This window comes from Limulus polyphemus, unplaced genomic scaffold (genome assembly GCF_000517525.1).
Source record: "Limulus polyphemus unplaced genomic scaffold, Limulus_polyphemus-2.1.2 Scaffold25, whole genome shotgun sequence".
NCBI classification, from domain to species: domain Eukaryota; kingdom Metazoa; phylum Arthropoda; class Merostomata; order Xiphosura; family Limulidae; genus Limulus; species Limulus polyphemus.
In genome coordinates, this window is record NW_013665635.1 from 1,390,755 (window position 1) to 1,406,150 (window position 15,396).

Here is a 15,396-nt window from a genome sequence, read left to right on the forward strand (position 1 = left end):
GAGTTAGACTATCGGCCCACCGGGACAAGTCCCGGTATCCCGATAGGCCAATCCGCCCCTGAATATGTTCCTGTGTAAGAATCTGCTGTGTGTTCCCTCTTAGATGTGCTGATTTTTACAGAAGAATAAACTGCTTACATGTTACAAGCCAGGCAGTAAAACCATAAAATAAAAATAAAATTGATATAAAAAGTTTAACAGTTGAAATTGCATTGATCGTTAATTGAATATTTGGTGACAAATGTTGCATTCAAAAAAAAAAAAAATAATGAGTTTATTTTATTTCATTGTGCATTAATGACTTAGCCACAGTTAGTGTTAAGGTAAAGAAAACAACAGATAGATTATAACATTTTACCTTTAAAAACTTTTGATAGCCATTTAGGAGGTTATATAGGTTAAGCAAATTAAATATGAAACTGTAAGATAAAAAATAGTATTTTTATTCACCTTGCATTCATATTAACTCAGTCAAGGTTTCATAAATTCACACACATCTTTAGTGAAAATACTTTATCAATAAAAAATCTGATTTTTGTGTACAATGTACTTGTAGTTTTTACTAAAAGCTTGCCACATTTCATGAAGATACACTTGGCAAATTCAGAGTTATTGTTATATACAGCCTCATGGTTACATAGCGGTTATGAGGTCAGTCAAATTTACTGAGCCCATATGCATGAAGTTAATACACAGGGAGAGATATTCAATAATGAACTCAAAAGATCAGCTATTAAAATTAAACATTTGTTTAAAACAAGTTTGCTGAAAGGTTTTTTCATGTTTTTTATTAAAGAACATGTCCATGTTGCATAGATCTGTTGAGTTCACAGTGAGGTATCTCTTCACATAGTTAGTAGAAAACTTATCAACATTTGAAAACTTTTGGAGCATATCCAGTATAGCAAGTCATGTTTCAATAGTTTGTAACAGAGAAATTATGTCCACTTATTTCAAGCTTATAAGTACATCTCAAAATAAGCAATAAGCAACTCTGGATGATAGGAAGTTTTTTAATAGCTTACCAAAAGTTTGTCTGAGCCAAAAAGATTAAGGTTTCTTATTGTTATTAAAATTGTAATGTAATTGTCTAAAACTACTTTGGTGAGATACATATATATACTGACACAGTTATAGACCAGCATGAGTAGAGAGTGTTCTGATATAAACCTTTATGAAATAATTGATAGAGGTTATGCCACAAAGTAGGCAGTGACTGGAGTATTAACCTGTTTGCCAATTGTGTGTGTATGAAAGTTTTGTCCAATTCATCATATTTTTTCATATTATAAAACTCATTATATTGTCTACTTAATTGTAAAATCCTAAATGTTTAAGACCTAGAAAAAATTTATACATATAATTTAAGAACAGCAAGAGACCTGTTGGTCTGTCTGAGCCATCCCATACACTAAACTAAACTTTAAGATAAAAAGAAAATACTGAACATAGTCCTTATTATTCAACTCATCTCTTAAACTCCCATAAATTAACTGCATCCACCATACATGAAGGCAACCCATTCCAAAGGCCTCTTAGAAAAATATAGCTGTCTTAGCTGAAGATGACTTTTACCCCGCCAAAATTTATATTTGTGTCCCATAATCCTACCATTATCACCATTAAGTGTGCACCAACAATTCTCTTAGCAATCTTAAACACATCAATCAGATTTCCTCTAACTCTTCTTTTTTCAAAAGAAAACAATTTCAGAGGTTTTAACTTTTCATATGACAACTTTTTCATCCCTGGTATCATCTTAGTAGCCCTCCTCTGGACCATTTCCAACAATTCAGTGTTCTTCTTAAGTTAAGAAGCCCAAGACTGAACATAATACTCCAAATGTGGCCTAACTAGTGACCTATACCATGAAATTATAACCCGTTTATACTTGTATTTAATACTTCTTTAATACAACCTAAAGTTCTATTTGTCTTGCCATTAGCAACAATACATTGCTTGGATGGCTTAAGAGACTGATCAACTAGAATGCTAAGATCCTTTTCTTCCCTACCACTGTTGAGGTTGTTCCCATCAAAATTATACTTTAATTATAATTTAAATGTGATATTTCCACATGCAAAACTTTGCCTGTATTATAATTAAAAGTCATCTTCTATTTGTTTAACTTACTGAATAATCCAACTCCTTTTGTAAAGCAGCAACATCCTTCACACAGCCAAAATTTCAATATCATCACCAAATTTAAATAATTCATTAACCATTTCTCATCTATATCATTGATGTATATCAAAAGAGCAAAGGTCTTAATGCTGAACCTTGATGCATTCTACTTGTGACAATAATCCAGTTTGACTGAACTCCATTTATAACAAGTCTCTGTTTTATTTTATCCAGCCAGTTTTTTTAACCAGTGATCAATCTATCCCCCCATAAATAGAGAGGGAATTTATTTAGTAAGCCTTTTATGTGACACCATGTTAAGTGCTATCTGAAAATTTACACCCATATCCTCATCCACATAAGCAGTTCCCTCTTCGAACAATGTTGAAAAATTAGTAAGGCAAGATTTTCCCCTAATGAAACCATACTGACCATTCAACAAAATTTTAAACTTTGTTAAATGGCTTTGCACAGTGTCTTTTATCAGACTTTCAAAAACATTTTCCCACCACTGATATAAGCTTAATAGGCCTATAATTACTGAGACAATTTTAATCAACTTTCTTGAAATAACCAACTACCAATCTTCTGGTGCCTTCCCACTATCCAAGGACTTACAAGAAATAGTAGCAAGTGGCTTACGATTCAATCCTTAACCTCACAGCCAGCAACACTCAAAATTTTAATATAAGTTACAAATTTAAATAAGTTATTGATCATTCCTTCATCTATGTATTTGTTTTGGTATGGATAATAATGCGTAAAATAATTTCTCCATAATTTTTATTATTTATTAAGTTGTAATGATTACATTTAATATTGATGAAATTAAAGTATTAGCAAAAACTAGCAAACTAATTTTTTTTAGAGATGTGGCAGTTGTATTTTTAATTTTCCATACCTTAAAAAACAGCATTCTCTAACTAAAATCACCTTTAGACTTGTTAGTTGAACTTCAATACAATTAGTTTTGCTTAGCTAAAAATAATGTTGAATGTAATTCATAAGTATGTATGAAAAACTTTGTTTCATTTTCAGAATGGAAGATCATCATCTATCACTGAAATAATAACAGGTGATCTCATTTCTGCAGCAGGAGATTCTAACTAATACAACCATAATCAGTTTACATCTGGAGAAAAAATGTAGCAGCATTCTAAAAAAAACTTACTGTGAATTTATATTGGATAAAATGACCATATTCAGGCTGTGAGGCCGATTCTGTAAATAAAAAGAATATTTTAATATCACTCACCTTCATTACTGTGGGTGCTTTGCAGTTCATGCAGCACCACATTACTGTTTAGTATTTGTCTGTATTTTCTCTAAGTATATACTTTTTCTTTTGTATTTCATCCAGAAATCATAATATAGATTTTAAGTGTTAGAGTTATTGCTACTTGTTTAATATTTAATGATTGAAAAGCTTTGAACAAGAACGAAATATAGAACATAAAGTTTAATACATTAGCAAATTTAAAGTAGGCATAGCTCACATTAGGACTAATGCACTTTTTCTCATCCACCCTGAAGTGTTACTTTTCTTTGGGCTAGATTCATCATCTGAAAGAATGTGTAATATAAATTCTAGGGGTAATTCATTGAATATGTGCACAAAGTACTCAACGATTTGAGTGTTTCATATGCACTTTTTTTTAAAAATATTTCTGTAGTTTGTACATATTTACATTTACACATCTCCCAATATACACCCCACTAAATAAAGTATCTTTCCCACTCTCAGTATTTCTTTTCTAGTTTGCACTACCAATATTTGAATATGATAATTTGTAAGAATGAGTTGTAAATGTACAATATTTAATTAAAAAATACTTAACATTGCTCAATTAGAAACTGCAAAATGGTTTATACAATGGAGACAAAACAAAAAAAGGGTTGAAGAATAATATAAAGTAATAAAGGTTCAATTGAAAAATTCCTGGTTGTCAGTTCTAAATAACTTTTGTGATACGTAACTAGTTTTAATGGTTCCATTATTATGAGTGAGGTTATCATTGCACTTGCGTATATTTAACACTAAAATAAGGAATACCTAATAGCTGGTGCTATGGAAAATGTGTTTTTTTGGAAGTATAAATTGTTTGTCAAACTTGTTGAAACTTTCATGTAACTTGTTGAACCTTAGCTGTATATACTGAAGTAAAGGTCCACTATACTTTTTACAAGCATGTAGTGCACATTGTCCAAGTGAAGCACAGATTATGTAATAATGCAAAAAAATAATATATCTAAACTATCTTGTTATATTCTTGTTCTAACATGTGTTAATTGGTGCTTGTGAATGCATTAAATATCCCCATTTACTTGTCACACCTGGGTATATAAATATTTAATGCATTCAATTTAATAAGTATTTTATCTCATAAGTACTTTCAAGTTAAATAATATATTATGATCTTAAAGGTAAGTTAAAACTAAAACTAGGTTAGAAATTTAATTTAAAGCATTATTAGTTTAAAAGTGCTTGCTAATTGATCTCCATTAAGGAATTTAAATTTCTTTAGTATTTATATCCCATATGTATGTGACAATGGTCGATTTAACACAGTCACTGTGTACCTTATAGCATATAATTTTGTCACCATATTTCAGATTGAACTAATGTTTTTGAATAAAAGAAAAAATAGTATTAGTAGCTGTAAAATGTAGCATTTCTTGCTCAAACTGATGCTTAAGTTACATATCAAGAATAATTAGGAACTTTAAACTCAAAAATGCTTTAAATTTTTTAGGATCAGGATAGTGGTTTAATAGGTGAATTAATATTTTAAAAGTATTATGAAGATTTATTTATTTAGGTGAGGAAATTACAGAATGTATAAGAAAAATAAGGTGAAACACCAACCAAACTAAAGTTTATTGATTAATATGAAAACAACATTTCAGGCAACAGCCCTTCATTGAGTTTCCAGTGAGGAGAAAATGTCTTTTAGAAAAGATAAACCATAAGAAAAAAAAATGATGCATTGCCCAAAAACTTGAGAACATGTTCTTAAGCTAAAATAGAAGAAAAATATGAGAAGTAAGATAAATTAAATAGTTGAATAAAGTTAGAAGAAATAAAAAAATGTGATAAAAACATTACATTAGAGTAATGACATAATAAGGTATTAACAAATTAGATATCACCATTTACTTGTGACACCTGGGTATATACATTATATTGTAAGGCTTGCTCTTAATACCTGTTACATGAGTAGTATTGTCCAGCAAGATACAGAAGTATTATAGAAATTGAATATAAATGGACAGTAAATTTGGTGATGTGATTTATAAACAAAAAAGAAAGGCAACACATTTGGTTAATATAACAAAATTAAGTGGTCTATCTAGTGAACAGATTCATTGAAAATACATTTTAAACAAAAAAGATTATTATGAGAAAGTATAGATCAGATGGAAAGTGGAAAGGTAGGGAAAAAAAAAGTGGATAAAATTAAAGGAATGAAAAATTCTTGATTCATTCCAAGGGATTTAATAGTGCCTTATTTAAAAACTAAACATTTTTACAGGCATTCTTTCAAAAATTATTTTGGTCTTCATTCCTACTTAACACTGGCTTTTACATTATTTGCATTACTATTTACATTTTTAAAGATATTTTTGTATTTTAAATGTCAAAACATTCCCTATGTTTTTCAATACCAAAGTGTTACAATACATTTATGAAATAAAACTGATTAACTTCTAAAATATATTACTGTAACAAGAACATAAAGGAAACAAGATAAGACACTCACCATATCAAAAAACGTTTATTGAGAAATATGGAAACAATGTTTTGGCCAACAGCCCTTTATCGGGTTTCTAGGGAGAAGAAAATGGCTTTTAGATGATATAGGGTACAAAGTAAACAAATATATTCTTAAGCTGAAGCAAAGAAAAGTATGAGATATAAAAAAAATTAATTAGTAGAGTAATTACAGACACCAAACCTCAGTGCAAGCTCAAATACATCTTGTTGTTACAGAAAAAAATGTCACCTGCCAATATGTTAGCACCACAATATCCATATGTGGCTTTAATGGGAAATTCCAAATACAACAGTCATTCATGTCCTTTCAACAAGCTTGATATTTGTGTGATTGGTCTACAAAAGATATGATATGCTATTCATTGGTCAAACTGGTTGCCACATATGAGATCATTCACATTAACATCTCTCCGAACAAGAAACAATTACACTACAAAATCCACGGGTACACACTTCAGTAAGTGTTGACACTACATCTTCTTTATAATTGGACTCAAATTTGCTCTTCTACTGTAACAGAGTCTGTATGGTACACAAACTAGTGGGTGGATGTAGTCAGTATAGTGATATATGTACAATTCTTTTAATATCCAAACTCGTATTAGTGGCTGTTGTACACAATTATTTTTCCTACTAATTTATACAATTTATAAATAATGAATATTAGAATCTCCTGCTTATTTTACTCCCTTTATGTTTATTGTCGGTGTAGGTGAAATAATTTTGCATGCGTCATTCACACATTGCTGTAGTAAATTTTATCGAGAGGTTGTGTAAACTTTCACCATCAGCGTGATTTTTTCATCACACCTTTCTGTTCAGGCTTTCTTTACATACATAGCTTTCAACTCGTTAAACTAAACATTTTGTGCTGTTAGTCATTTCTACAAGATCTTCTCAAGGCTTGATTTCACTGTTGAATTTTCCAGGATATAAAATTACAAACTTCCTGGATGTAATTAAACACAAAAAATTTTACAATTTTATATTTTATTCTAGATATCTATTTTAATTTCTCAATGTCAAAACTTTTACATTATAAGGCTTGCTCTTAATACCTGTTGTGTGACTCATAGTTCATGGCATGTTACATCATTGCCTGGCCACTCGCTCTCACCATCTTTCATGCATTGCAACCCTGATGAGACACTTGCAATGAAATCACAAAATCTGTTATTGCTTCTGTTTTAGTTTGTCTTTGCTTATGAAAAGATATCATCATAACAGAGGGGTTGTAAATGTGCTGTGGCTGTTTATTCTAATTTTGATAAACACAGTAACATTAGTTTTCATAGATTTCCCATGAAAGATGAACATTTGCTTAAAATTTGGGCTTATAGATGCAAAAGAATAGACAAATTTGATATATCCTGTGTTTGGATCTCTTTAGTATTTGGTTGAAAAAGCAAACCAAGATTAAAGGTAGGTGCCATTCCTTCTCATTGTTTACTGCCGTCATCAAGTACAAGAAATGGAAGTGATAATGAAATGTTGCCAAATGAAAGTGCAGTGAGAATGCAAAAACAACAAAAGAAAAAGCTCATAAATGATACTATTTGGTTCAACATTCCTGGTATTTAAATCAAAACAATTTAGTGATGGAACTTGAAGCTACCATTGAAAAGCACAGAAAGGTGATAAATGAAGAAGACAAGAAAATAGTTGCTTTAAGAGCAAGAATATTTTGTTGCAGAAGAAAAGAAGAAAGATTCAAACAAGGTATCAAGAACCCAGCAAAAAGATCCAGAAACTGATAAATTAAGGTAAAAATAGCCTACATCAGTTATCTAATATTTCAGTTAGATTTCTTATCTAAACACTAAGTAGTTTAATATATCACAATGCAAGTCAAAGCAACATGCTAGGTATGACGTTTAAAGATGCATAATTTAAATTTTATAACACGAGGTGCATGAAATTGATGGATGCTTGGTTCTTTCACGAAATGATTACTTTAGCATTCTTTGTCACTGTATATCCTTTAATACTAACATGTTCTAAAATTTAAATCTGTTTGTGACCTTCAACGTGTTCTTTAATCTTTAGGAAGGCTTCCTAGTGCCTGTTACTTTCTTGGATCTTCTGTCCAGAATAATGAAACTATTATATTACATATTGATTTCCTTGTAGTGCAAACATTGCATTTAACCATAACTTACTGTTTTAGTATTCAAAAGTTTAAACATTTGCTGCTATGAGCAGTTGTTGCACTTCATGCATGCAAAGTGGCTAGGTGGTGATGTCATCTTCCATTAGCCTATCACAGTGTAAATATCATTTGAGCTAGACTTGTAATATAAGATTAATTTTTTTTAAATGAACTAGTTGTTTGTAGTTCTAATACATGAATAGTTCTGTTATTCTATGCTTAGTACTCAATGCAGCCAAAATGTATTATTATTGTCACTGGTTTTAATGGTTTAAATTTCTGTTTACATATATTTGCTGTCAGTTACTGCCTACTTTTTAGAATAACAAACATTAAAGGTTAGTCAACTTAGAATTTTAATGTTACATTTTGATGTATAAAAAACTATTTTTATGTGTGCTTTATAATGTTAAAATATTCAAATATGTGATGCTGATGATGCAAAGGCTTAGTAACTTATTGCAACTTAATCATTCTTAATTCTTAAAAGATAAACGTCAACATTAATAAATGTTTTATTTTAGTTCCTCTTATTTTTAGATAATATTCTTTAAAAATATACATAACATACAAGTACCCTAAGCAATGCATAAACTTGTACAGCATGTTTCTAATTCTTCTGAAGACTCTTTGATCTTGCAGTTTATTGGCTCTGTTTAAACATGGCTTTTGAGGAACTTGTAATAGCCTTCCAGTTCTCCAAGTACAAATTGTAGCCTTGTTAATTTGTTAGACAATCTTTAGTTTTGTTTCTGAAAAATTCATATACTGCTTTAACTACCAACCTTATGTATGTATTTATACAAATAAATATTTGGTTTTCGTAACAGATTTTGTTGATCAATATAAGGAAATGTTACATAAAAACATCAGTCTGAAGAGAAAACTGAAGTGAAAATGTACAAGGTAACAATGCACATATCATGACTTAATAAAAGCTTATGTTTTCATTTTACAAGTCACTCCACTAACATGTAAAAAATTCCAAGTGTTAAAAGTCTTAAATGTCTACAGGAAATATGCAAAAGTGAATTAATCATCTTTATTTTACAATTAACAATATATTTAAATATAGTACTGTCATTATGTGAAAACCTTTTGGTTCACTTTATAGCCTTAAAGAATGGTTACTGTCCACTTTGGCAAATATTAAGTAGTTTTCAACATAGTTTTTATACAACAAATAGCTTCAGTTAGTTCTTTGTAATCATAAATTGTATGATATTGTGAAAAATATAGTTTTATTAAAGGATTGTTTCATTCCAGTTGCATTTGTAAAACTTTTTTATTGCTAATTTAACATTTTAAGCGTACGAATTGTCGTAACAGTTAGATAGCATGCACAATAATAAAATCAAGCTTGTGAACACACACATGTTATTATCTGTATAACCAATCATGTAATTACACCTTCACATGAATTTTGTTGGCTGTCATGCTCACAAAGCATCTGTCTAATGTTACCATCATGAGGAAAATTACCTCAAGGTTGTGTAACGATGTTGAATATAACAGTAGTTTTAAAGTCTTATTTTTGTGCAGATCAATGCAGTATTACATCAGTGTATTTATGTTGTGTTAAATGTATTGAACAAATTCAGTTAAAATTGTAAAAAATCCAGTTGTTTGTACTTTACCTATTTTATAATACTTAGTCTTTTAGCTAGAAAGGTGATTTTCATTTATTTTATAATTGTATCTGAAAAAATACACTAATAGAGAAAACTTAAGACAAATTACTACTGTTTAATAAAAGACTTGGCTCATATTTGTTATATATTTACTATGGTAACTGTTTTCTGTATTAGATGTAGATATATTCAAATTTATTTTCTTAGTACATGCAAAATCATTAAAAGTTCAGAAGTGCACGTATCAAACAAGTAGCTTCTGTGTATACAAAGGTTGAGTATGTTACATTACAAAGATTTTGGAAGCCTCAACACGTTACCATGTCTGGTCATGCTTTATCTGATTACCATGCATTTTGACAGTAACCCTGCAGCTTAGTTTCCATTCAAGGAAAACAGAGTTCCGTCTAAAAACGGATTTCTGTTAAATGGAAATAAAATAAGATTTAACTTGGTAAAATAATAAAACCGACTTCTTAATTTCAATACCCGAAACTACAGAACGAACAGCTACTACAAATATATCCTTACTTTGAAAGATGAACTTTCACCGATATACAACTTTGGAAATACTCTAGACCAGCATGTATATATTAATAACGTAGTTGATCGGCGGTTTTCCGAAGTGAAGTATGCATCATGTCCTGGCGGACATATGTTGTTATTGAACATGAGATTTTCATAGGTGTTTTATGCACAATTTAGCGATGATCCATTCAAAGTAATTCCTGTATAGTCATGAAAGTAATCAAACTATTTGTCTATAATAGACCTAAACTTGTGAGTGACTTAGCCTATAACAACGTTTATTACATCTCATCAGCCAAAGTATTGCTTTCATGAAGTTGATACCTTAATTGATGTATATGATAATTTAAGAACACGTTCTCTAAGCAATGGGCTCCAGATAATGACTCTTATTGCATTTCAGTGTAAAAGCTCACCTCTCCTATATCTCCTTCCTGAGTGTTTTCAACTTCTCTCTACTACTGTCCCTGTCCATTGCAAAAAGCTCCATCATAAAACTTTCATGTTCAAAGCACACCACTCCTCCCTATTAGCTTTCCATAATCTATCTATTGTAAGAAGACACTGGTCTCTCAGCATCTGTCTGTACAGTTTGACCAAATGGAAATCCATAGGTGCTGTGTCCATTGGCTTGATCGGCGTACGTTATTGAATAGCATGAATCCCCATTTCATTCTCGAGCTTTTTGAAGTATGCAACAGTAGAGCGGGAATATAGTAAAACCAATTTGTGTACCTGTCACTTTTCCAGATGAAAATCCTTGATTATGCTGTATACAGATGCCTGGGACACATAAATGGCAGATTAAGAGTTGAACGCTCTAACCACCAATTACAAAAAGATAAAGACAAATGGAGTTACAGGGAAGGGATACCTATGTTAGAAGTAACTGAACTGTTCACGGCTATTATTTGTGTTCCTTCTATTATTCTGTAAACCAGCAGATTTGAGATAATTTTGCTGCTTGTCTTATGGCCACTCAGGCCAAATCAAATCATCATAAAATATTTGGTGGTGTAGTACTATCTGTTGCAGCTTTTCATCACATGGGATTGCATTTCCAGCAGAGCCACAGCAGTTATCATTGTAGGTTTCTTTTGCCCCTGCAACTTGGTTGAAGTTACATTCATATGATTTGTCAAGGAAATGGCTTCAGTTAAAGTGATAATGTCTCTAAAATTGAAGTAATGTTACACAGATTCACTAATGAGCCCCACCATGAACTTATTGGCAAAGATATCCTGTTGGTCTGCTGTCACCATGCTAGGACTAAATTTACTGCGTAAGCATTGCAGTTCACTGGCATCTGCAGCTAAGTCTTATTCTTCCTGGTAGATGGGTGTTTTCTTCCGGGTTAAATCACTGATGTAATTCTGCAACTATACTTTCAAGCTACAGAGTTCATCAGGTTCCAGGTACTCTATGGAACTACTTGTAATGGAAGGTTGTGTAGGCTAGTTGTTTGGAGATCGACTTTAAATCCAGTTTTACAGTCGCGAGTGGAGTACACAAGTCACTATATCGAGGATGTTTTAGTTAGAATAATGAATGGACTCTGAGACTAAGATTCAATCACAAAAAACTTAAATCATTAAGATACTCGGCTACTTCTAGATAACCAAAAGTATCTTTAAAAAATTTGCTGTTAAAATTGCTAAATTCTTCAGTCTCAGCAGGCAACTGTTCATTAATTAAACTTTCAATGATACTCATTAAATACTTTACTGCAACAAATAGTTTATTCATTAAAACAGCAATTGATAGATGCTCAGACACAGTTTACTTTATCACCATTGAAACAAAAAAAAAGTTAATTAATAAAAGCTCAAATAATTTTTATATTTTGTAAAATCATCCAAAATTGTTTATTAAATATTTTCCAATTTAGTGACAATTATAAAACTCATTTAATAATGAGTAATCATTTTAATCACAAAAGTTTTATTGCTCTATCATACTGTTTTTACAAAACATTTAACAATTTGATATTTGACTATAATAAAATCTCTCTAAATACCAAATTTTTAAAAGAACTGTACATTATTTTTTCTTTATTAAAATACAAACAAAATTAAAAAGTAGTCAAGTTTGTGAAATAAGTATAACACTTAACAATGAGAGAAAAATGCACTAGAAATCAACCTTGTAAGGTAATAATGAAAGTTTTATTCTAAACTTTTTTACAGTTTGATTTTACAGGTATATTTTTCTGTTCCATGGAAGTATTTTGTAATAATATACAAGTTATTTTTATAAGCTCAAAATAAATCTTTTTGTGAGATTCAGGCTATGTTGGCATGGAAACAGTAAAAAACTTCATGTAATGATACAAGTCAAATGTAATCAGCAAATGATCAAGATTTTACAATAATCCCTGACTGTGACAGTATGGATGAATTGAAAAAGATAACTTGATATGTGCTTGCTGATAACTTTAACTAATCAGTGAAAATAATTTTGCAATCTTGTTACAATTAATTTTAGTTTCTCTTAAGTAGTTCAAGTAATGGCACCAGTCTTTTTTTTTATTCTAAAAGGTATAAAAATATTTTATGTATTGTATCCCAGCAAATTAATTACCTTTTATAACTTAAGACCTGCTTTTCAATATTTAAGTAATTAACAAACTTGTACAATTTTCCTGAAGAATGTGTATCTAGGTTAATTTAACAACTAAAACAATCTCCACATGTGCAAAGCTAATAATAAAGAAATTGACTATTTCTTTCATGTGGAATGGCAAAGATAAAACAACCAGAGTTAGACTTAAAAAAAAATATGGAATTCTAAGTCTTAAAGTGATTTAGTTTTAGGAGAAGCTCATCTGCTTCTTCACTGGTCTTCACACGAATCAGAAAAGTGATTGTCTCTGTATTTGATGATTTTATGTCCATAGGAGGATTGGGATTGCAAACGATAAGCACATTATTCTTTCCTACTTTTTTTATTGGCACAGTGGAATTCAGTCTAATATTTAACAAAATGTTATCTGTAATAAGAAAAAAAGATGAGAAAAAAATATCTTGAAACCTTTAATAATTAAAATTAAATTGAGTTTGATAATAAAAATTAACAAAATATATCTAATTATTTAAGTAATAAAACACAAATATATGGAGGCTGGTTACGAAGTCTTGCACCCATGATCAGAGGAAATAAATACACGTCTGTATAAATCTTTAATATACACAATACCAATCAACAACTCATAATCAAGAAAAGGAAAAGCATAAAAACAAACAATAAACACAATATACTTAAATTAATATAATTTTTGTTTAAATATATGTACTTCCTTAAACCACCACTTTCTGAAGTTCCCAAATTGATTTTTGTCACTGGTTTCCAGTCATTACTGGATTGAAGTAATAAAGTTTGCCTAATTAACCTATCATTATGTCAATATCAGCCTGATCACAAAACATCAGACATAAGGATGTAGTAATAATATCAATGTATGTTCAAAGCAAGCTAACTACTTAGTGAAAAACTAAAAATCAACCTGGTAATAATTATAGTGAATTACATATACTGTTCTTACATTCTTACTTATAAGGATTTGAAGGCATTGTTTCATCAGTTGGGTGCCCTTACTATTAGTGATGTTTTCAGCCATAAACCCAATAATGTATCTCACGAGGTTCAGCCAGCTTTAGAAGATATTGTCTTAAATCCATATACTAAGCAAATAATGCAAAACACTTTCTATGATAAAAGTACACTAATAAAGAATTAAAAGTAATGAAACTAGATATGTTAAAAATTCTAACCAATACTGTTAATGAAAGTAACATTAAAGAAACATTGGAGAATTCCTCAATTATATAATATAAAAACACTAACTGTTTGCTTAATGTACTATCATAGATTTAATGTTCTTAGAAGAACATAACATCTGTATAAGGAAAAATGTATAGACTGTTTATCCTAACAATGTTTTGTGGTCAATGAAATCCCATTTAATGGCTCCAAAGGTGCAACTTTAAAGCAGAGTGACATCTGATAAAAATAATGTTTAGCTATTGAGTCAGGTAGCAGGATAGTACACTAAAAACCTAATGTTTATAAAGAAAGAAATTAATAAATAATTATAAATTAAATGAAAAACTTAATCATACATTGAACAGCAAGAATATTGATACTCTAATTAATTAAAATATAAACAAGTTACACACAGTAAAACTAATATATTAACCATAATATGAAATATGTTTAACATCACTTGATAAAGCACATAGAAGTGATGAGTTAAATTCTCAGTAACAGATAAAAATTAAATGTAACAAAATTTGCAAACGTTCATTAATAATAATAATAAGACACGGAAAAGGAAGTATAATGGTAAATATGATAAAGTAATTAGCAAAAATCAATGTAACTTAACTAATGAAATAATGTAGTATCATAAAGGAATTATTATAACTCTAGCATGAATTCTTTGCTGTGAAAAGCCATTCAACAGATCGCATGACTGTTGTTCAGTTGTCAAAGCTGTTGTTATGCATTCCTAACATTTGCATGTACAGCAGCACAACTTTATAGACACCAACTTTTTGTAGCACAGTGAAAACATGTTAATCATAAAAAATTTGCTCAAACCTGTAAAATGTATGAGGACATATATAATGGCACAAGGTTTCACTTACTCACAGATGAAGTCTTATTGCAGAAAAGGACAGTAAGAGTACTAAAACCATAATCAAAGGAGCTGTAAAATTACTTGAGGAATACTGCACTGCACAGAGAATGATTGTGAATGACAACATCAAAAATCATGCTACCACTGCAGGCAAACTTTATGCTGACATTAGAGAGGTGTGTACATTATAGGTTTATTGGTATGATCATATAGTCCTACAAGTTGAAACTGCGTATACCGAGACGCTGAAACAGTTTAATTATAAAATTAGTGAGTGTTTAATCTTGCCTGAATTGAAAATTGGCATATCATATTCATATTTCACTGGGTCCATGGGAAGCTATATTCAAATTTTCAGTTTTGCATTTTACAGTTTTTTAATGGGTGCTTTTTACCACTACCTCGCCTCCTGTTGATGGATCTTCACCAAACTTGGCAGAAAGATTTGTTGAGATACATGCAAAACTGCAGTTTCACATTTTGTGTTTTGCAGTTGTTATGGGTGTTTTTGTGTCTTTTACCATTACATATAAGGGAAGCAACTTTTCAT

At 30.2% G+C, this 15,396-nt stretch overlaps 2 protein-coding genes across 7 annotated transcripts in view; one reads left to right on the top strand and one right to left on the bottom strand.

The window, feature by feature from the left end:
• LOC106459012 (nuclear transcription factor Y subunit alpha-like) overlaps positions 1–4,537 on the top strand; it is a 29,267-nt gene extending 24,730 nt beyond the window's left edge. For all 3 annotated transcript variants that reach the window (XM_022385597.1, XM_022385610.1, XM_022385601.1), the window contains one exon: positions 3,163–4,537. In XM_022385597.1, the coding sequence (XP_022241305.1) occupies positions 3,163–3,234 (72 nt within the window). In that variant the 3' untranslated portion in view covers positions 3,235–4,537. The remainder of the gene's footprint in view (positions 1–3,162) is intronic.
• A 7,816-nt stretch (positions 4,538–12,353) lies between these two features.
• LOC106459099 (nuclear pore complex protein Nup50-like) overlaps positions 12,354–15,396 on the bottom strand; it is a 33,915-nt gene continuing 30,872 nt past the window's right edge. For all 4 annotated transcript variants that reach the window (XM_022385621.1, XM_022385630.1, XM_013918688.2 and 1 more), the window contains one exon: positions 12,354–13,196. In XM_022385621.1, the coding sequence (XP_022241329.1) occupies positions 12,994–13,196 (203 nt within the window). In that variant the 3' untranslated portion in view covers positions 12,354–12,993. The remainder of the gene's footprint in view (positions 13,197–15,396) is intronic.